Source organism: Musa acuminata, chromosome BXJ1-11 (assembly GCF_036884655.1).
Source record: "Musa acuminata AAA Group cultivar baxijiao chromosome BXJ1-11, Cavendish_Baxijiao_AAA, whole genome shotgun sequence".
NCBI lineage: Eukaryota > Viridiplantae > Streptophyta > Magnoliopsida > Zingiberales > Musaceae > Musa > Musa acuminata.
Window position 1 is genome coordinate 24,855,769 of NC_088337.1, and position 22,452 is coordinate 24,878,220.

Here is a 22,452-nt window from a genome sequence, read left to right on the forward strand (position 1 = left end):
GAAAATATTATAACCAAAATTAACTTAAATATCTACCAACCATAACTATCAATTTTATTATAGGTTTTGAAATCATATAAATAATGTATACGATTATTTAATTGGATTTGGATAAAAATTATGAAGTTTCTACTGTATTATAAAACAAATAAAAATAAAATCTAATTTTCTCACTTAGTTTTAAAATTCAGTTTATGCATTTAAATTTTTTTTGTAACATTTGTGACCATTTATTATGAAAGAATAATTAAAAAAACCAATAAATTACCTAGTTACAACTTTTTTTTTCAATAACTAAATATTGTAGCTTTATTTCAAAACACTAATAACTGGTCTAGTCTAATATTGAAACAATTCAATTAAAAGTCCAATCCAGCCTATCTGGAGTTCTGATGTGAATACTTTTTCTATAATAAAAGATATTATTAAAAAATAATGAATAATATTGTTATATTTTTTATATAAATAAAATAATTATAATTTTTATTTAAAAATAATATAATTATAATTCAATTGAAAGTTTGTGTTTCGACCAGAAATCATTATAATAAAGATATTTTGATCTTTTGTATAAAAATTATTAGGTATTGTAAGTTATTTTTAGGAGTAATAATTGTACTTAAATTAGTTGGTAGAGTCCTAATTAGATTGAAACTCCTCAATGAATCATGATTTTATTCCTATAAATATATCTTGAGTTTTATATTTTGATTCTATATTCCTATAAATATGACTTTTGTGATAGGAAAAAAGTTAAGGTACTTTGATTGTTCTTAAGAATAATATCTAATGTTTCTAGAGAGGGTTGTGAGAATTTTTTTTTGGGATTATAAGAGAAATGTATAAGAGAAGTGGTACTTAAACGAGGATAACTGAAAGATCTTATAATTAATTTTATATGATAAATTTAATTTTTCTTTGTGGATAGAGGTGAGATTTATCGAACTATGTTAAATCTTACGTCGACTTTTGATTATGCTTTGTAGCTTATTGATCTCTAGATGTTATTTTGGTTTTAAAATTTTTATCTCCTTCTCAAACAAAGTGGTATTAAGACTCAAAACATATGGTGATAAGAAATTCAATAAGGATATCATATATTATTTCCATTAGTCTTATCGTAGAGAAATTTGGTGAAAGAAATAGTTTCACCTTTACGATAAAAAAGGTGAAAGATCTTCTTATTCAATAATGACTAACAAGACATTGAAGAGACAAGTAGATAAACCAAAAAAGATAAGTGATAAAAGATGGGGAGGAGCTTTAAGTCAAAGTGTGTGAGTGTTATTTGCCTTTAACTAACAATTTTATCTAGCAAAAGGCTTAACTAACAAAATATATTTGAAACAAGAGTTATACGGATGGAAGAAGGCAAAAACTTGGTAGAACATTTAAATATATTCAAATAAATATTAAATAAATCAAAGAAAGTCGATATGAAATCAATGAAGAAGATAAGGCATTGTTGCTTCTTACATAAGTTGTCGTTTCTTACATTAGTTGTCAACTCCTATGATAGCTTTGTGTAGATGATATTATGTAGGAAGGATATAGTAACTCTAGAATAACTTGAAAAAATTTTAGTATCTCATGTTGCCAGGAAAATATATAAATCTACGAATATGGATTATGAGATATTAGCTGCTTAGTGTAGAGGTCAACGAGAAAAATTTTTAGATAAGGGTGTATCTCAATGTTGGCAGGTTTAGAATAAGAGTCAGTTCATTGGATGATGTTGAATATTATAGATGCAAAAAGTACAAACATATCATTATTCGAGAAAAAAAATAGAAAGATGAAGTCAGGGAATGATCTCTTGTGATAGATGGTGATAGAGATTTTATAATTTTCAAATATAATGATGTATCTTTTTAGAAGAATTAATTTTTAGATTCTACTTGTATTACTCATGTTTGTTCTCAAAAGGATTATTTTAATTTATTGAATCACAATATGACTAGTAACCTGAGTGATGACTCTATGGTAGAGGTCGTAGGTGTTGGTAAAGTAAAGATCAAAATGATTGATGAAGTGGTGCATATTTTGGAGGATATAACTTATGTTCTAAAGATATAGAAGAATTTAATTTTTTTTTAACGTTTTAGATTCCTAGGATTATAACTATAATGCTAAAGGTGAAATTCTAAAAGTTACTAAGGATTGGATAGTTTCAACGAAAAGAACATTGTATCAATAGTTGTATTATTTCGAAGAAAGTATAATAAAAACCTTAAAGGACTAAAAATAAATTACTTGTGTCAAGGATGCTAAGTATCTATTTCAGTGAGGTTCGTTCATGATATTCATGGTTTTAAGTATGCAAACAATTGTAAGGGAAAATAAAGACATCAAATGACTAAAGTTAAATTACATATGCTAGCGAGCTTTATTACTATTCATGGATTTTAGTATATAAATAATTATGAGGGAAAATATTTTACTAATAGTAAGACAGATGAGATTTGAGGTTTATCACTAGAATTAAGTAGTGTCACTAACTCAATTCTAATTACAATGAAGCATTGGTGGGCTTATTGGAATAATTGTATGACTTTTATGTGTTGAATCTCTAAGTTTTATGATAAAACCAATCGATAAGTGTTTATGTTTTAATATACATTTTGTGTGACGCAGAATGCTTCGATCAAGATGAGACAATTAAAGCAGGAAAAATCATGTTGAGTCGGAGGAACATGTTAGAAGATTGGACGTCGAGCCGGTGTATCGGTCGACGTATCGACAGAAGGCTTCGGGCCGTGGATTCGGGCATCGGGCCAAGAAGAGCGGATATTGCGCTAAGAATATTGGAGTTGCGGAGTCAACTGGCCGATTGGGCAATAGGGCACAAGAGAGGACGATGCGCCGAAGAATCGGACGAAGCATCGAGGGACGAATGACATGCCGGATAACTTGATTAACGCTTAGTATTAATTGTCTAGATCGAAGTGTGTTTTTACATGTGTAGGATTAACTACGATAGCAAGGGATGAAGCAAAATGAAATCTTGAACTCAAGGACGCGATTACGTTGGGAGTTCGAGAGTTCGTTGGAAGTCCGGACGTTCGTCGGAAGTTTTGGAGGAACCAGCCGAGAAGTCTTGGAGCTTGTCAGAGAAGCTCATCGGAACTCGCAAAGAAGATCGTTATGAAGTCCAAGAGCTTACCGGGAGTCCGCCGGAACATTGCTGAGAGATCGTCGGAAGTTCGCCGGAAGCTCGCCGAAAGAATAGACATAGGGATTTGTTTAGCTTAGCAAATGTCTTAGGATTTCATAGTTAGTACGTAATTGGGCTTGGATTTGGGCCAACCCAATTAAGAGCCAGCTAGGCCCATATAAGAATTGTGTTAGGCCCAATAAGAGGCCCAAACAGTGCCCCAAGAAGTCTCACCGTCATGGCACAATCTTCGAGATTGTGTTAGGCGGTGGTATTGCTAGTCTGAGCGGTTATACCGCCCCTAGCAGGGTGCAAGGTGGTGGTGCCACCAGTCTGGGCGGTGGTATCACCCAACACTACCCCCCAGGTGGTGGTACCGCCAGACTTGGGCGGTGGTATCGCCCAGGACAGTGTTAGTGTCGACTGACACTAGGCGGTGGTACCGCCCAACGTAGGCGATAGTACCGCCTGTACCCAGGGAACCCAAGATGGGAAAGTTTTAGGCTCCAAGTTTGAATCAACTTGAAGCCTATAAATACCCCTCTCATCCTTGGTTAAAGCACATAAGTACAGAGAGTCTAAAAGAAAAGAAACGCTACTGTAATCTCTTTAGAAATTCCCTCCTCCAAGTCTAAGTGTTAGAATTCTATTTAAAGAGGAGAGTGAGTGCTTGTAAAGGTTATCTCCTAAACCCGTGAAAAAGATAAGAGGAGTGTAAAAGGTGATTGGCCTTTGCCTATTGAAGGAAGGCCTCTAGTGGACGCCGGTGACCTCATCGGAGGAGAAAGCCGAAAGTGGATGTAGGTCACGTTGACCGAACCACTCTAAAATTGTTGTGTTCTCTGGTTTGCATTTGATTCTTGCTATTACCTTACTTCAAACCTCTTTAAGTGCTTACTGCCTTCAATTCTTTTCTGTACGCTTTCAAACTATCTTTACGAAACCAGTTTTATCTTTACGAAACCAGTTTTTTCGAAACGAAATGTTTTTGAAGACGTGATTCTACCGATGCACTAATTCACCCCCCCCTCTTAGTGCTGACCTCCGATCCTAATAATTGGTATCAGAGCCTTGTGATTTCTCAGTTTGTTTAACACCTAAGAGAAATGGCTCATTTCGGCTTTCAAGAGGGACTTTCTCTCATTAATCCTCCCTTTTTTAATGGGACGGACTACACTCATTGGAAAACTCGAATGAGAGTTTTCTTGCTTTCATTGAATCTTGATTTATGGCACTTAGTCGAAAATGGATTTGAAATATCTTCTCTTCCAATGAACAATTGGAATGATTTGGAGAAGAAGACATTTTTTATAAATATAAAGGCTATGAATGCCTTATTTTGCGCCTTAGACAAAAATGAGTTTAATCGAGTTTCTACTTGCGAAACGGTTTTCGACATTTGGCATATTCTTGAAACCACTCACAAAAGGCACAAGTAGATTAAAAGATTCGAAAATCAACTTTTTAATGCATGATTTTGAACTTTTTCATATGAAACCAAGCGAGACTATTGGAGACATGTACACCCGTTTTACGGATGTCGTCAATAGTTTAAAAGGACTTGGTAAAAGCTTTTCAAATTTTGAACTCGTTAATAAGATCTTAAGATCACTTTCTAAAACTTGGGAATCGAAAGTAACGGCAATACAAGAAACAAAAGATTTAAATATTTTTCTACTTGAAGAACTTATCAGTTCATTGATGACATATGAAATGGTGCACAATGCACATGATGAACATGATGAATAAAACCACATTCCAAAGAACATAAAAGATTTGGTACTTAGAACATTTGAAGACCACTCGAGCATAAGTTCAAGTGATGGTGAATATGAACTCCTCACTAATAAATTTAAAAAGTTCATGAAACAAAAATTAAAGAACAAAAAGAACACAACTACTTGTTTTGAACGTAAAAAGAAGAACATAAATTGGGATGAATCAAGCTCCTCCGAAGACGAGGAGAAAATCAACAAAGGTGAGGTGGCAAACTACGCCTTAAACGACTTTCGATGATGAGGTAATCGAAACCCCCTTAATTTATTTCGAAATTACATGATGCTTTTTATAATGCATTTATTTTTTTGTTTAGAATAATTATTTTTCTTGAAAATTATATGTTTAAAAATGAAAATGCAAAAATTATGATCATGCTAGTAATTTTAAAAATGATAATGAAAATTACATATTTTATAATGGAATAAAATGTTAAATTTAAATCTAATAATGATCATATGTATGTTTTTTTATCAAGAATAAATAATGTGTATCTTGATGATTTCCGAATTTGAGTGAAACCATGCTTGATGTCTTAATGAAAACATTAAGAAGTTTGATATCATGCTTAATGATGATGCATGGCTTTTGTACGAAAAACTAAGCATGAAAAGTTGATTCACCTAAAAAGAAAAATGCTTTGTGAAATCAATTTCGATGATGCATAATGATATAATTATGTAATGAAAATATTAAATATTTTGAAATCATGTTTTGATGTCATGCATAATGATCATGCTTAATAAATTTTAAAATTATGCATGATGATTTTCAAGTAATTTATGGTTTGTTGATCTTGATGGTTTTTATGATGAAATTTATTTTTTGATCCTAAACAATTGAGAATATATATATTTTTTGGCATAAAAGGGACAAAGGCATGCTTGTATGAAACAAACTAAAAAGAGGAATGCTTTCTCCTAAAAAAAATTTCTCTATTTTATCAATTTTTTCAAAAAGGAGATTAATGAATCTATTTGTATCACTTTTGTGAATCTCTTGAAAATGATTTTGAAAATATTTTTGATGATTTGAACGATTTGAATTTGAATGAGTTTTATCAAAATCATGATCTTGATTTCTTGGAATTACATGAGATTTCTTTTTCAAGATCTCTTCTTTGTACACCTATAATTTTTTGACATTTTATTTAAAGAAGAGATTTACTATATGAATCATGTCTTTTAGTATTTAATTGGTCTCATCCTGACATGATTTCTTTATATTTATGGCTTATATGGCTTGAAATGTTTTGGAATGATGCATGCACTATGATTTTTCCCTTAGATAAAAATGCATGAAACACTATGATTTTTTGAAATAATATGAAAACCAATATTTATCATTTTATGAAATAATACTCTAGAATGATGATTTGGAATCATGCATGTAATGATGATTTTATATTTTGGTATTATGCATGAAAAATAAAATATAAAGTTTTAAAATTGTGCATGTTGTAAATTGAAACTATAATGATGCACAAACATATTGAAATAAGATTGATACTTTACCCTTGTCATGATTCAAAATTATTGTAAAGGGAAAAGAATCACAACATTGTATTCTTCCCTTCTATTTGACAATGACATAGGGGGAGCAAATTTTGCTAGCTTGCTAGCTTGCATCTTTCAAGAAGAAGCAAAATGTTTGCTCATCTAAAAAAGATGCAAAAATCTTGCCAACTTTCATGTGTAAAATTTGCTAGCTCACAAATTGCAAGGAGAAAAACTTTTTAGAAAGCAAAGTTGCTAACTTATTAAAAAATGATGCATGCAATACTTATGATTTTATTATGATGATATATTTGATGTATTGCATATCATGTATGAGAATCATGATTAAAATTGCATTGACTTGAATTAAATTTAAATTCAAGGTTTATCTCAATTATGATATATTGAAATAAGAATGACACTTTATTTTTATCATAATTTAAAAATTGATGTAAAGAGTCTTCCCTTCTTTTTGACAATGACAAAAGGGGAGATACAAGATGCTAGCTCACATAATTCAAGAAGAAAGTAAAAATTGTACTTCTAAGAAAGAACTTGCTTTTTGAACATCTCAAATTATTAGCTTCCATGTTGTAAAAACGTAACATTTTGTTAGCTTGCGTTTTTGCAAAGGAAGCAAAAATAATCGCACTTCTCAAAAGAGAAGAAATTATCATCTTGAATATCATCAAGAATTATTAGCTTGAAATCTCAAGAAGATGCAAAAATATGCTAAACTTGCACATCTTTAATAATTGCTAGATTGCATAATGATAAAACTGAAAATTATGTTTATTATGTAATGATTTAAACTTGTTCGTCTAAAACACTTAATAGTTGGAACTTTTCCTTTTTGTTGATGATAAAGGGGGAGAAGTATATTGATGTTATGCATGATTTTAATCATGACATGTTTGCTCGGATTTTTGAATCCAAGAGTCTCTATCAATATGACATATTGATAGAGGGAGTTTGTTTAAACTCCAAGAGTTAAGGTTATCTCCATCGTCGATTGATTATCATCATAAAAAAGGGGGAGATTGTTGAATCTCATATTTTGATGATGAAACCAATCAATAAGTGTTTATGTTTTAATCTGTATTTTAAGTGACACAGGATGCTTCGATTAAGATGAGACAATTAAAGCAAGAAAAGTCATGTTGGGCCAAAGGAACATGTTAGAAGATTGGATGTCGGGCCGATGGATCGGTTGACGTATCGATAGAAGGCTTCGGGCCGTGGATTCGAGCATCGGGCCAAGAAGAGCGGATATTATGCCAAGGATATTGGAGTTGGGAAGTCAACTAGCCGATTGGGCATTAGGTCGTAAAATAGGACGATGCGTTGAAGAATCGGACGAAGCGTCGAGGGATGAATGACATACCGGACAACTTGATTAATGCTTAGTATTAATTGTCTAGATCGAAGTGTGTTTTTACATGTGCAGGATTAATTACGATAGCAAGGCATAAAGCAAAATGAAGTCCCGGAGTCAAGGACGTGATTACGTTGGGAGTTCGAGAGTTCGTCGGAAGTCCGGACGTTCGTCGAAAGTTCTGGAGGAACCAACCGAGAAGTCTCGGATCTTGCCAGAGAAACTCGTCGGAACTCGCCAAGAAGATCATCGTAAAGTCCAGGAGCTTGCTAGGAGTCTACCGGAACATTGCCGAGAGATCGTCGAAAGAATAGACATAGGGACTTGTTTAGCTTAGCAAATTCTTAGGATTTCGTAGTTAGCACGTAATTGGGCTTGGATTTGGGCCAACCCAATTAGGGGTCAGCTAGGCCCATGTAAGAACTGTGTTGAGCCCAATAAGAGGCCCAAACAGTGCCCCAAGAAGTCTCACCGTCATGGCATAGTCTTCGAGACTATGTCAGGCGATGATACCGCTAGTCTGGGCGGTTGTACCGCCCATGGCAGGGTGCCATGCGGTGGTACCGCCCAACACTACCCCCCAAGCGGTGGTACCGCCAAACCTGGGCGGTGGTATCGCCCAGGATAGTCTCAGTGTCAACTGACACTAGGCGATGGTACCACCCAGGATAGTGTCAGTGTCAACTGACACTGGGCGGTGGTACCGCCCAACGCAGGCGGTAGTACCGCCCGTGCTCGGGGAACCCCGGATGGGAAAGTTTTAGGCTCCAAGTTTGAATCAACTTGAAGCCTATAAATACCCCTCTCATCCCTGGTTAAAGCACACAAGCATAGAGAGTCTAAAAGAAAAAGAAACGTTACTGTAATCTCTTTAGAAATTCCCTCCTCCAAGTCTAAGTGTTAGAATTGTGTTTAGAGAAGAGAGTGAGTGCTTGTAAGGGTTATCTCCTAAACCCGTGAAAATAAGAAGAGGGGTGTAAAAGGTGATTGACCTTCGCCTATTGAAGGACGGCCTCTAGTGGACGCCAATGACCTCATCGGAGGAGGAAGCCAAAAGTGGATGCAGGTCACGTTGACCGAACCACTCTAAAACTGTCGTGTTCTCTAGTTTGCATTTTATTCTTGCTATTACCTTACTGCAAACCTCTTTAAGTGCTTACTGCCTTCAATTCTTTTACGTACGTTTTCAAGCTATCTTTATGAAACCGATTTTATCAAAACGAAACATTTTTAAAGACGTGATTCTACCGCTACACTAATTCACCCCTCCCTCTTAGTGCCGTCTCTTGATCCTAACATTACGTAGTTATGTTGAATTCCTCAAAAAAATATTTCACTATGAGGTATAAAGTAAAAAAAATAATTATCATGGTGAAGATTATTATATTGATAAACATTTTTAAAAGTTGTAATTGTATTTAAATTAGTTGGCAAAGTCATAATTAAATTAAAACTTTAAACTAGGGTTTTGTTCCTATAAATATATCTTGAGTCTTAGAGTTTTAGTAAAAAAAAAAAAAGTTAAATACTTGGTTGCTTCTAAAGGTAATGAGCTTTATATAAGAGGTTTTAAAAGATTTTGAGTTTTATATAAGAGGTTTTAAAAGGGAGTCATACTCAAGTGAGAATAACTCATAGCCTTATAATTAATCTCACATAACGAGGAATTTATTTATTTTTTTCAAAATTTATGGAATCATATTAATCTTATGTCAACTTTCTAATATGCCTTTCAACTTATTGATCTTTAGGTATTTTTTTAGTTTTGAAATTTTTCTCTCTTTCTTCAACAAAATAAGGATCCTATTTTAGCATTACGAAAATAAGGACACGACTAAAAAAAAAGATATTATTTTTTAAAAAAATATATGTATACATATATGTCAAACTATATGTTGAATTCAAAATATTTAAGATGATTTTTTGAGTAAAATCTCAAGTTTTTATTTTTATTTCGAATAGCACCCCTTATTTTCAAAATATTAAAAAATCTTTTTTCAGAAATCAATCAAACCGATCCAATCGATATATCATAGAGTTTTTGAATCAGATCATAGTGTTTTTGGTTCAATCGACTGAGTTACAATGTTTTTTTAATGAGATGATAATAATTTTTATTCCTAAACTAAAACGGTAGAGCTCAGTTTTAGTTAATTCAAAGTCTAAAAACTATTAATTATTAATCTTATTATCTATTAAGGTTTCATAAAACATATTCTTTAAGAGTTGTTATGCGATCTTGAATGAAATTTATGAGTCTTTTGATATATTCCAAAATAAAAGGATGAAAACTTCTTATTTTTTTTTATACAACCTTAAATCCAGGCCTTTAATTTTTAAAATTCTTATAATATTTATTTTATTTATCAAAAAGAATGATTTTACAAACTATGATAAAAAAATTATTTTTCTACATTATCTTAAATTCACGTCTAAATATTTTATAAAAACCTTTTTATATTTAAAATCATTTTGTATGAAAAAAAATGGAATTATCCTATTACAATATTTTTCAATGAAGTTGCAATATTTTATTATTATAACTCCATTAAAAAAATACTATAATTCTATTAAAGAAGAGGGGAATGAAAGGTGAAAAATTCAAATTCCAAGTGTTTTTAACGATAAATTCGTAAAAACCCAACTTTGGGAGAATACGTATAAATTTTTGCGACGAAAGGTTGAGCGTGCTGCTCCGGCCTTCCTTCGCGGGTATAAGTTCGGCTCCTCCGCCACTCGCCCTCCTCTCTCCATCTCTTCGTTTCTTTCTTCCCACATCTCTCGAAAACCCTAACCCTAGGGGCGGAGACGGGCTTCCTCCTCCCCTTCGGCACCCGGAATTCAGGTGAGAGAGCCCTTCTCTTGTTCCCTGATCTCTTGCTCTCTTTCTGTCTATTCTTTCATCAGGTCGTGCCGATCCCGGCATGCGCGAATTCTTTGTACCCATCCGGTTTTTCTGCTCGAACTTTTCTCCTTTCGTTCGCGTTAAGTCGCCGGTTGCGGGCGATTCGAGCTTTGGGAATATCGTGGCAAAGCGGAACGAGTTTGTGCGGATTTAGTGGCGTTCGTTTCTGTCCTCCTTGCCAAATTCCCGTTGTTTCGGTCTTTTCATTGGGTTGCTTCAGCGTTCGGGTCGGCAAGTCGATACCTTTTGATGTTTATTTTCGTTTTTCTGGATCTGGCTGATTTTCCCCCCTTTATTGGAGGATTTCAGCATGGGTTTCAGTTGGATTCTGGTTGGTTGCTGAAGTCCAACACGGAACGTTATTCGTGTAAGCCATAATTGTTTTGAAAGCGATTGATTGCAATTTCACCATTGTTTTCTGTACTCTGCGTGTGTAAGCCATAATTGTTTTGAAAGCGATTGATTGCAAATTCACCATTGTTTTCTGTACTCTCTCTCTCTCTCTCTCTCTCTCTCTATGTGTGTGTGTGTGTGTGTTCTCCGATTTTGGTTGTTGCGCTCCTCGTGTTTGATGTGGGGGGGGTGGGGGACATGTTATGATTGTCATCTGAAAATTGAGGCCCTTTCGTTTTCCTTATGCAACATCCTGTCCTTGCCATTTGAAAAGAATTAGGTTGGTTTTGGTGTATTCACTTGGTTCTTGACCCCATTTCCTCTATCCCTAGAGCAATGGCACGCTTCTGTTTTCCTGACAAATGGCTGTTATCAGAATCAAGTAGGAGACTGGGTGCTCATTGTAACTGGTCATATGCTTGTTAATGACATGGCATGTTAGCTGGTTTGTTTCATCGATACGATCGTATTGCAGTGGCTTATCTTGTTCTACTATTAGTTCTTTTGTAGCACAAATCAAGGTTGAATAATGTGCTTTTCTAATGTGCAGATGTTTCTGTTATTTATCAATCTGGACATGGTAATGCGGCTAATGTATCTGTAGGTAGAACACTTGTACTTGAAACTAATATCTTTTCGAATTTGTTTTACATGTAGTAATCCAGTGGTTTACTTGTTTTCGATGTATATTAACTACAGATGTTTGTTCCGAGACCTCTTCTCAATTTTTGTCCTTTTTCTGCATTGAAGGACAATTTTTTTACTTGATATGGTCTCAGCACCATGGTTTACTAAGCATCTCCATTGTTAACAAAGCATATAACTTACATTTATGATAAGCATATAGCTTTGTTATGTTAAGGTACATGTTCTACGTAGAAGAGGCTATCAGAAGATGGGTCATATGAGACGTTGGCTGTGCTGTTCTTGTCATTTGGATGAGTCTTATCATGCTTATGAGAATGAATACAAGAAGAGCCCTACAAATGCTACAGATGGTATGTTGTTTGCACTTCTGTTCACATATTAGATCTTTTTAATTCTTTTATTTAATTTGATATGTATATTCTACTGCATGCGGTATGTTGATGTGCTTGAGTAAAAAAGAGAGGGACAGTTTTAGGGTCTCTATTATCCTTCGGAATTGGGGTCCTTTTTGAGCTCTAAGCTCCACTTCTTGGTTTCTGACAATTTGTATTAGGAGGATGAAGAATAACATTGATTTGGTTTTGAAGGATGAAAATACAGAAGCTTGTTCAGAGTCAACAAGCAATAGAAGATACAGAAAATTATAAGTTTGTGTATCCAGAAGGGGTGGCTCTTCATGTTTTCTTTTCATAAAAAAAATCTTATATAGTTTATCTTTTCATAAGGGGTGGCTCTTTCTTCCTACCCAATCCTTTATCTTGTAAACTGCAGCAAACAGTCTCTTTCACTTATATAGTTCAAACTTTAAATACAATAAGGAAAGATATTCAGGTGGCTACCATCTTTTGGTATGTAACTTGGATGTTTGCTCAAGCTTATAAAATATAAGTTCTTATATAATGCTTGCAACAGGCAAGTAAACTTATCAGTGTGTGCCCTATTAGACAGTCTAAGACAATAACACCAAACATTCGGCCTACTGAGACTATTGATTCTCAAAACCAGATATGTGTCACAAATTCATAAATTCGAGCAAACTAGTTTTCATCTAAATTGACTTGCTTATATATAGATCACACTATGTTTCAAACTTGAGCTTTAGATCATGTTTTCATAGCTGAGTATGAGCTTCTTGATCTTTTAATTAGATCTGGATTTATCTTTGAATTGAAAATTAGTTGGTAGATCTTTAGTAGATCAGTTTGCTCCTTCTGCTTATAAATTAATTTTTAAGGTGAATTACTTGAAGATAGCATCAGATTTTTTCAACCAAAGAGGTGATGGCTTTAGTAAACCCTGATTGGTACTGGCCAAAGTTTGAAACCATGCTTGGGTAAGAACTAGTGGCATCAAGGTTCATCATCTCGTGCTGACGGAGGTGCTGATTCTGGCCTGAACCGATACTTACTGGTCGGTACCTGCGTACCATATGTGGGTACATTGGTACATATACCTGGTTTTCATGAAAATTGTCATAAAATGGCTGAAAATACCTAAAAATAAAAATTAAGTAATTTTAATTAAACCCCTTTAATCCTAATTTAATGTAATTTTAATTAAAGTAAGTAATAAATTAAGTAAATTTGTTACTTTATAATTTCATGATTTCATCAAATTAAGCAATAAGCAAAAACAACTTGCACGTACCTGCTTCTACCACAAAAATAAATAGTGGAACTCCATAATTGGTGGATTGGGATCCTTAATCCTATGAATTTGTATATCAATATGATACTTTTGTCGAACCTAATTTTGAAGCTTCTCCCATGACATAATTTACTAGTAAACGGTATATCGTTGATGCATCAACATGATAATAGTTGTTACCTGATCATCATAAACGATATGTGTTCGATGAGCCTCTTGAGGCAAGTACGACTATGATAGATAAGGTGGGAAGGTTGGAGTACACTGGAACTTCTACTGTCGCCATTGACCTATTGCTTTATATCATAAGAACAATCAGTCTTGGAAAAAAAAAGACCAACTATTATCGTGCTTCTATTGGCCATAGGATCCTCCGACTACAAATACGACGAGCTCCTATCTTTACATCATAGAGGCGCCATCACATCACATCTTCTATTTACATCCTATACGCTATGGGTGGATCCTTGAGTTTTGTGATCTGTATCTTGGATAGTATACGTAAAATGATGCTCCTCTGTCCATGCTCCACCCTGAGGCTGAGTAAACGGAATCATTGACACCGTTGTCAACGTTGTCGATGCCATTGTTGGTCGAGGCATTGTCGTTGACATCGTCATTATCTCTACAGATTGCTTGAAGCACTACTATGATGGAGGTGTCTCATCATCAAACTGAAATTATTGCTTGTCAATTCTTTCCAAGGGTTCGATTAATGCTACTATTTTCCCCTTTGCCTTCGGACTTTAAGCTAACGACTATGATTGTTGAGTGCTATGATCGTAACTAGACTGACTCGAGGTTGTTTGGTCGCCATTTCTGACTAAGGGGATGTTTCTCTTAGGAGGTTGTATGGTCCCCTTTGCCTTCGGACTTTGAGCTAACGATTATGATTGTTGGGTGCTATGATCGTGACTAGGCTGACTCGAGGTTGTTTGGTCGCCATTTCTGACTAAGGGGATGTTTCTCTTAGGATGTTGTTCCTCTTCTTCTATATAGTCATTTATAAAACGAGATGGGTATGGGGTCTCTTGTCTCATCAAGCAAAGGATCTCCTAGGTTCGCTATTGCATCGGCCCATTCTAACGTTGGTTAAGAATCTTCATTGTAGAAATAGAGGTCAAAAGGATTCCTCATATGGATCGTAGATCAATTCTTGTGTAGCCCGCCTATATTGTTTATGTTGTTTGGCCTACTTTTGAGTTGTATAAACTTTTGTCGGTTTATTGGAAATGTCTTCCGACCTCGAGTGAAACCTTGGTGTACTTTGTGAGATAGGGATACCCACCAGCTAAATGTTGCTTGAAATGAGTTATTCCTCCACCCGAACTGATGTAGTCACAATAGATACATTGGCAATGATGACTATTCTTCAAACTACGAGCATGGTCCTAACCCTTATCACCCAATTGTTGTTTTGGGGTCATTTTACTATGAAGATTTATCGATTAGCAAGTCGTGAACTTGTGATTATGCATGATCACTCGAGTAAGGACCCTAATTTGGTCTAAAGTAACAAAATAACATTGACTCTTATTAGAGTCATTAGACTATAATCATAATATTAAATACAAGAAGTGAACTTTAATGAAATATTAAATTCATAATAAAATAACTTATATAAGTGTAATTAGTCTTAATTACCCCAAGTTGGGCCTATAAAAACTTAAGAAAAAAACACTAATCATATATTAGGAAGATGTGATTGGACCTAATTACCTCAAAGTGGTTTAAAAGTAACAAAATAACACTAATTGACTCTAATTAAACATTAATCATATGTAAATACATAAGAAGAAGCCTAATTGGGTCTTAAGGTATGAAAAATGATAATAGAATAATCTAAGTACACTTTATTCATGTTAAATACAAGAAATAAACTTTAAAGAAAAACCAAATTCATAATGAAACAACTAATGATAGGCTGTAATTAGGTCTAATTACCCTAAATTGGACTTAAAAATTAGCTAATGACCCTAATTGTGCTTAAACTTAAGAGAAACACATGATTAGACCTAATTACCCTAAATTAACCATAAAGTAACAAAATAACACCAATTGACTCTAATTAGAATTGATCATCATATTAAATAAATACATGAGAAGAATCTTAATTGAGTCTTAAGGTACGAAAAATGATAATACCATCATCTAATTGCACTTTACTCATACTGAATACAAGAAATGAACTTTAAACAAAAACTAAATTTATAATGAAACAACTAATTACAAGTTGTAATAAGGCCTAATTACCCCCAAATTGGACCTAAAAATTAGCTATTGACCCTAATGAAACATACTAATCATTATGTTAGGAAGATGTTATTAGGCCTAATTACCCCAAATTTACCTTAAAAGTAAGATAATTGACCTAATTGAATATATCTTTTGAAGAGTGACAACTAATCACCCTTAACATGCTGTGATTAGGCCTAATTACCCCTGAATTGGCCCTAAAAATAAGGGAATGACCGTAATTGTGCATAAACTAAATAGAATCACACTAATAACCTTTTCTAGCTGTGATTAAGCAAAGTTGGCTCTAATATTAAGACAAATGCACTAATCAACCATAATTATTCATAATAAGACAATAATTTGGATCTAATTGGACTGTATCGGGTGGTATGGTGAACCTTGAGTGGCTTAGTAGGAATATTATAATTTACATTATGCCTCTAGGCCATTTATTGACTGAGTTGGCAATGTTCCCTCTGCATGCTTCTTGTAGTGTATCATCTAGAATTCCTGACCTTGTATTTTCTATCAATTCTTGTGGTCACTGGGATTAAAAATTTCAATTACCTGCTTGTCGTTCTCATAATTCAGATAACTAAGTTCATAGCCTCCCACGTGATATGCTATTCACTTGTTTCTCTCTTTATGCTAAGTTACTTTAGATGCAGCATCAGAGTATTCTGGAAAGATGGTGCTATACTAAACTTGGGCTGCTTCTAGTGCTGCATTTTTTGATATTTTGCTATTTTTCAGTCTGCTATAGCTTTATCATCATCTGAGTTCTTTTTTTCCTTCTATTGCTCCAGGACCACACAGAGGTTCGAAGTATTCTGCTGCTCCCAAAAGTGAAACTGCAAAGGCACCACTTCCTATTGAGGTGCCTGCACTGTCTTTAGAGGAATTGAAAGAGACGACTGACAATTTTGGTTCAAAGTCTTTGGTTGGTGAAGGATCATATGGAAGGGTGTACTTTGCAGTTCTAAACAATGGTAAACAGATTGCTGTAAAGAAACTTGATACTTCATCAGAGGACAACTCCACTGAATTTTTGACTCAGGTTTTTTATGCACATTCAATAAATATTTTTTTTAACTAATTTGGACATGCAGGTTGACACCTAGATGTCTGTTAAATAATCAGTGATGAATCAGATTATTAACCACACTCTTTTTTTCTCACATTAGGTCTCTATGGTATCGCGGTTGAAACATGAAAACTTTGTTGAAATTCTGGGTTATTGTGTAGAAGGAAATATGCGCTTGTTGGGTTATGAATTTGCAACAATGGGCTCTTTACATGATGTTTTGCATGGTATGTAATGTGTCTACCACTTTCTTAAGACTGATTCTTTTTCGGTACCTTCTTTATATTATCTGGGCTGGTCTTTTATATGAGTCTGAGAATCCAATGTATTTTAAAACCACAGGCAGAAAGGGAGTTCAAGGTGCACAACCTGGTCCAGTGCTGGACTGGATGCAACGTGTGAGAATAGCTGTTGATGCAGCAAAGGGGCTAGAATATCTTCATGAGAAGGTCCGGCCATCTATAGTACATCGCGATATTAGATCAAGTAATGTCCTTCTGTTCGAGGATTTTAGAGCAAAAATTGCAGATTTTAACCTTTCAAATCAGGCTCCCGATATGGCTGCTCGTCTTCATTCTACTCGAGTCTTGGGAACTTTTGGTTATCATGCACCAGAGTAATTACTTGCCTGGATACTCTCTGCAGTTGTTTTCTATGTAACTATAGATCAAAACTGGTTTAATCATTTTAACTATAGTTGTGTATATAGTCTCAGTAATCTAGGTTTACTCCTTTTATAACAGTAATTATGTCCTACTGATTTAAATCTGGCAAATGCTGGTTTCTAATGAGGCTGTTGTGTGCACATTTGCTGTTCTTTTTATCATCAAGCATCTGAAACTATGAAGATGATGGTTTCATGAATGTCTTTCTTATTATTGCTACAGACTTTTGAATCATGCATGACTCCATTAGTAAAAGAAGACTTTAGAAGGATATCTGAGTTCAAGTGGAACTTTTGATTGGTTGCTTCCACCTAAAGAAGGAATTCAGAGAGACATCCGCGTTTGATAGGAAAATTTGACAGGTTGCTACCACCATGGTGGATTGGTTTTGTTATGGATAACCACTTGATCATGTTTGTTCAATCCTTTTGAATGGTTGCTGAGAAAGAGAGGATACTTGTGATTTCTTAGATGTGTAATTAGATGCAGTACCTGAATAAGTTGTGGCAGAGATGTTTAAGAAACAACCTTGATTTTTAATTCCTCCATGATGGAGAGATGATTAACGGATAGCTATGCATGAGAGTGCAATTGTGCTCTCTGATTTTTATTTCCTCCATCTAGTTCATTTTAGATGTAGTAGTTGACAACTCAAAAGGAACACCCTCAAAAGATTGAACTTTGTGGAAGCACTAGACTAGCTTGTCTTTGTTCTTTTTTTCATTTTGCAGTGACCATTATGAAATACTGATTATTGCTACAAGAAAATGCTTCTTTTTTTTTTTTTCAATTTTTTCAGATAGCAAATGCAATAAGTTCTGTTGTTGGTAGACAGATCTAGAACGGCAAAACATAGCCACCAAAGTAAATTACTACAGAAATTCAGTTGTATTCTTGATATTGTAGAAAACTGTGTCATCTCCACTTCTCCCTCAGAATTATCTGTGCAATATTATGCAGGTATGCTATGACGGGCCAACTGACACAAAAGAGTGATGTATATAGCTTTGGGGTTGTTCTTTTAGAGCTGCTGACTGGCAGGAAACCTGTTGATCATACAATGCCCAGAGGACAGCAGAGTCTGGTTACTTGGGTAAGCTTTTACTATGTGGTTGAGACTTCAGAGCATATATTCAGTCGATTTATGGATAGTCTTATGCTCAAGTGTAAGAAAAGAGCTTATATGAAAAACAATGAAAAGGAGCTTATTGGTTAGACCCCATCCACATCCATACAGATAGATTGCATGAAAAAAAGAATAAATTAACAAAGGAGGTTGTTGAGTGAAAAATTATTTCCTGTCTCTATTTCACATGAATTGGTTTGACTCCGTCCAACTTGGAATATTGCATCTACCATAAGACATGGCTACAGAACTAAAATAGTCAATAAGATCTCAAATTATTCATGTTCACCATCTTAAATAACTAAATCTAGATCCTTGTACAATTTGTATGGATCCTGGGTCACTGGACAGTTACTGATCACATTTGTTATCTCATGCTTTAGTGTCATTTTCTCAGAATTTTTAGCAATTTTGAGTTGCAACTACCTACATTTAGTTTCTTTTGTTCTCACCTGAATATCCCTACTGCATCAGGCAGGAACTTCTAGTTCTTCTAGTATATTGGTAGCCATTTTAGAGAAGTCAATAAATCATCAAAGCATATACCAAGAACTCTTTTGAAGTTTGAGCAAGCTCTTCTTTTGGAGTGGAAAACTTTTGAAGTTCTTTTTTGATGATTCACTCAGTATTGCTTTTGTATGATGCTCCTTGAGTTTACCAGTGATTTTGCCTTTAAGACAGCTCCATAGTGGGAAGAAATTTATGCAACCAATCCTGAATAGTTAGGAACTCCAATTAGTCATTGCAGATATACAAGAGAGAGAAGTTAGGCATGGGATCTACTATCACATTCAAAATTCACCAATATTTTTTCATAAATATGTATCTTTCTTAGCCTAATTGACAAATAACAAAATACAAATTATGGAAGAATTATTGTATTCTAAAAATAACTTGAAGATATCTATGGTGACTAATCAAATTAGATATATGTGACAGAAATAAGATTCCTAAATCTTATAAACAACTTGAATGAAGAACAGTAATTATTGACACATTTTAATGAGGTCAATATGTATCGTCTTGCTGAGTTGTATTGCTAAGAGAAGAGATGCAACAGACTGTAGGGTAGCATATCTCTCCGAGTTGAGATGAACTGAATTGGTTCAAATTTGAGGTGCCAAGGTGGACTGAACTGGGGTGTTCCAAAGAGGATGAGAAATGCCCTAAAATGATATCCCTAAAGAAAATGAGATGCCAAGAATGTGCCTAATGGGGTCCCCTCAAATCAGAACAGAGTTTGAGACAGGATTTTAAAAAAGTATGAAACCTATACCCAGAGGGAGAAAGATCAGGTCTTGTTACCAGTGCAAAATGTCTCCTTTTACAGCATTGAATTCCCATAAGCACCTGGCTGCTATTGTTCGTATCACATTGTTGAGGGCATTGTTTTATCTTAGTATTCAATGAAGATCTGGTAGCTGATGTGGCTGACATTTAAGATCCACCTCATTTATAATGTGATGAACCTTATTAGGCAGTTTGTTTCTTTGTGTTTGTGACATGTTATATTGTTATTGTATATTCCAAGTTTTACATCCTCATTGGTTGATCCACGGAGGTTTTTTCTACCCCATATTACATACCGAGCTTCCTAATCTAGATATGACTTGTGACATATAACTTTGGCTAAATGAATTTGGCCAAATAGTTTACACGCAAAATCATCTAATAAAAAAATTACTTTTAATTTAAGTCATAATAACTTAGAAAAATTATATACAGTTATTTTAGTTAAATTGAGAATATAATGATAATTGACACAAACCTAGATTTAACATGCCCAATCCTCAACAATAAGTTCCTAATTAATTTTGGTTTCCTCAACCACCTTCTCATGCTCATCCAATTGACTATCAACAGTCATTTTGATCATGTGATAGAGGTCTAATGGTTGATGTTATAAATCATCCTTATGGTCCCATGTAATTCTAAAGGTAAATGGTTTTATATGGTTTCTTAGTATTAAAGCAAATATGCTATGTAGAATAGAGCTACTAAAGCAGGTGATTTAGAAAGGTCATCATGACAGGAGAGCTAACTCTTTTGTAAGAATGAAATGTTTCTTTGAAATCTCAAGGTTTTGAAACATCATGTTTTTTAATAGAAAAACACTTAAATAGAGAGCAGTCATTCTTGTAACATGCCTCCTTAACCCTTGGATGAGGCACTATAGGGGTGATAGGCCTGGCTTAAACAACTTTTGCTTACATCACCACTCACAATTTTTTATGGATGATATTTTTTACTTATTGATCATGCACACACAGTATATAAATGTCCCAATGCCACGTCCCAAGTTAGTCATATGGATGACACAACTTTGTGTATGCAGTGTTTCTTGCATGTTTGTAGGCAAGCAGGCTAATTTTTGTGAGGCGTTTCATGCCACACAACCAGTGTTCCATCAAAATTGGAGACCATAGTGCTTAAGCTGATTTGCTGTCCCATGACTTTGTTACACTAATGAATGTTGCACTGGTTTGGATGGTGGTTGACATAGGGTTTGTTTGTACATATGCTGGCACTAGGACATGCAAAGCAAGCATCCCTTATCTATTGTTACTTAGATGCATCTCTAATTGTGCTCCCTCTTCCCTCATCAAAGGCGACTCCAAGATTGAGCGAGGACAAAGTCAAACAATGTATAGATCCGAGATTGAAAGGAGATTATCCGTCTAAAGGGGTTGCAAAGGTCTCTCTCCTGTCTATATACTTATATGCATTAATGTTTTTTCTTGCTGGTTTGGATATAAGGTTAATTGGGAGTTGTTAGTTAATGGCACTAGGTTGTGAATAATTAATAATTGGGCATAGGTCACTTTTGCACTAAATGTTTGGAGTATGACAAATTTAGATTTGATTCATTCCTGCAGTTGGCAGCAGTGGCAGCTCTATGTGTGCAGTATGAAGCTGAGTTTAGGCCCAACATGAGCATCGTGATGAAAGCTCTCTCTCCTCTCCTTGTAAATAAGCAGGTTCCCCCACCTGTGGCCGTTCCTTCAGAAACATTATATGCTTGAAGGAAGGAATGATTTGCAGTAAATTGGTGTGTTCATCTTCTGCAAGGATACTCATTTGGTGTAATCATTCCTTAGTCAGGAAACCTTAATTTATGTTTCTTATTGTTATGCAGGTCTCCAGTCAGCTTCTTTGGGGTCCCTTTTTCTAGTTTGTGGCCTTGCTTTACTGATTTTTATGAGATTCCTGTGGAAGATTTGTGCTGTATAGTTGAGTGATTCAGTTGCTCTTTTACATATGGCTGAGAGACAATATGGGATGACCAAGTATTACAAAAGCTGTAACATTTGTTACTTGTCCAGCTTGTTTGGTTAGCTATTTGTTGGCCTAAAGCCTTGCTAATACGATGCCCCAATGGTGATCGATGATCATGGTTTGTTGGTTTATGAACACTTAGCATTTTGTGGGTAGCATATGATCAAATATGCATTGATGCATTCCATGGAGAAGCCATGTTATAATTTATGGGTTTTGCTGCCAAATTTCTGAGGACAAACAGGTTCAAACGGATGGTTACACGGAAGAAAGGCAGGCTGTGGTGATCTGCTTCTAATCTGCTATGACAAATATTTTGAAGCCTTCTTTCATGCGTGCTTTGCTTTTGTTGGGTCCTTATGTGGACAATGAATCCAAACAGATCAGATGATTACCACACTGCTTTATCTCCCTGATAGATATAATGTACAATATCCTCGTTCAGGGTGATCGGGCTGTGTATGTCAAAGGTATTCTTTGACGGTGTGAATGTTGACGATGAAAATATATATCAGATTAAAATGGTATTTTGAGTGAATGCAGTTTGGAACTTACGCTATCTATACTTAGACGAATCAGTTGACCACCCTACAAAATCTGTCCATTAGATGTGATGTACAATATCCTTGATTCAGGGAGGCCCAGCTATCTTTGTCTGAAAATTATGCT

General features: G+C 34.7%; 1 protein-coding gene across 5 annotated transcripts; it reads left to right on the forward strand.

The window, feature by feature from the left end:
• The first annotated feature begins 10,440 nt into the window (after positions 1-10,440).
• LOC135583595 (PTI1-like tyrosine-protein kinase 3) lies at positions 10,441-21,914 on the forward strand. 5 transcript variants are annotated; one of them, XM_065090140.1, is made up of 10 exons: positions 10,441-10,646; positions 11,650-11,703; positions 11,962-12,097; positions 16,439-16,689; positions 16,817-16,943; positions 17,059-17,332; positions 18,342-18,474; positions 21,116-21,202; positions 21,384-21,556; positions 21,644-21,914. In XM_065090140.1, exons 3-9 carry the CDS (start codon positions 11,995-11,997, stop codon positions 21,528-21,530), a joined length of 1,122 nt encoding a protein of 373 aa, XP_064946212.1. In that variant the 5' UTR covers positions 10,441-10,646; positions 11,650-11,703; positions 11,962-11,994; the 3' UTR covers positions 21,531-21,556; positions 21,644-21,914. The 5 variants fall into 5 exon arrangements, with proteins under 5 accessions (XP_064946212.1, XP_064946213.1, XP_064946215.1 ...); XM_065090143.1 differs by having other exon boundaries at positions 10,488-10,646; positions 11,947-12,097; XM_065090142.1 differs by lacking the exon at positions 10,441-10,646 and adding an exon at positions 11,526-11,544.
• Positions 21,915-22,452: the final 538 nt, after the last annotated feature.

Bases quoted from the DNA above. Each gene is read 5' to 3' on its own strand.
- LOC135583595 (XM_065090140.1), top strand. From the start codon at position 11,995: ATGGGTCATATGAGACGTTGGCTGTGCTGTTCTTGTCATTTGGATGAG. The intron at 16,690-16,816 runs GTTTTTTATGCA...TTCTCACATTAG, and splicing joins CCACTGAATTTTTGACTCAG to GTCTCTATGGTATCGCGGTT. The intron at 16,944-17,058 runs GTATGTAATGTG...TTAAAACCACAG, and splicing joins TTTACATGATGTTTTGCATG to GCAGAAAGGGAGTTCAAGGT.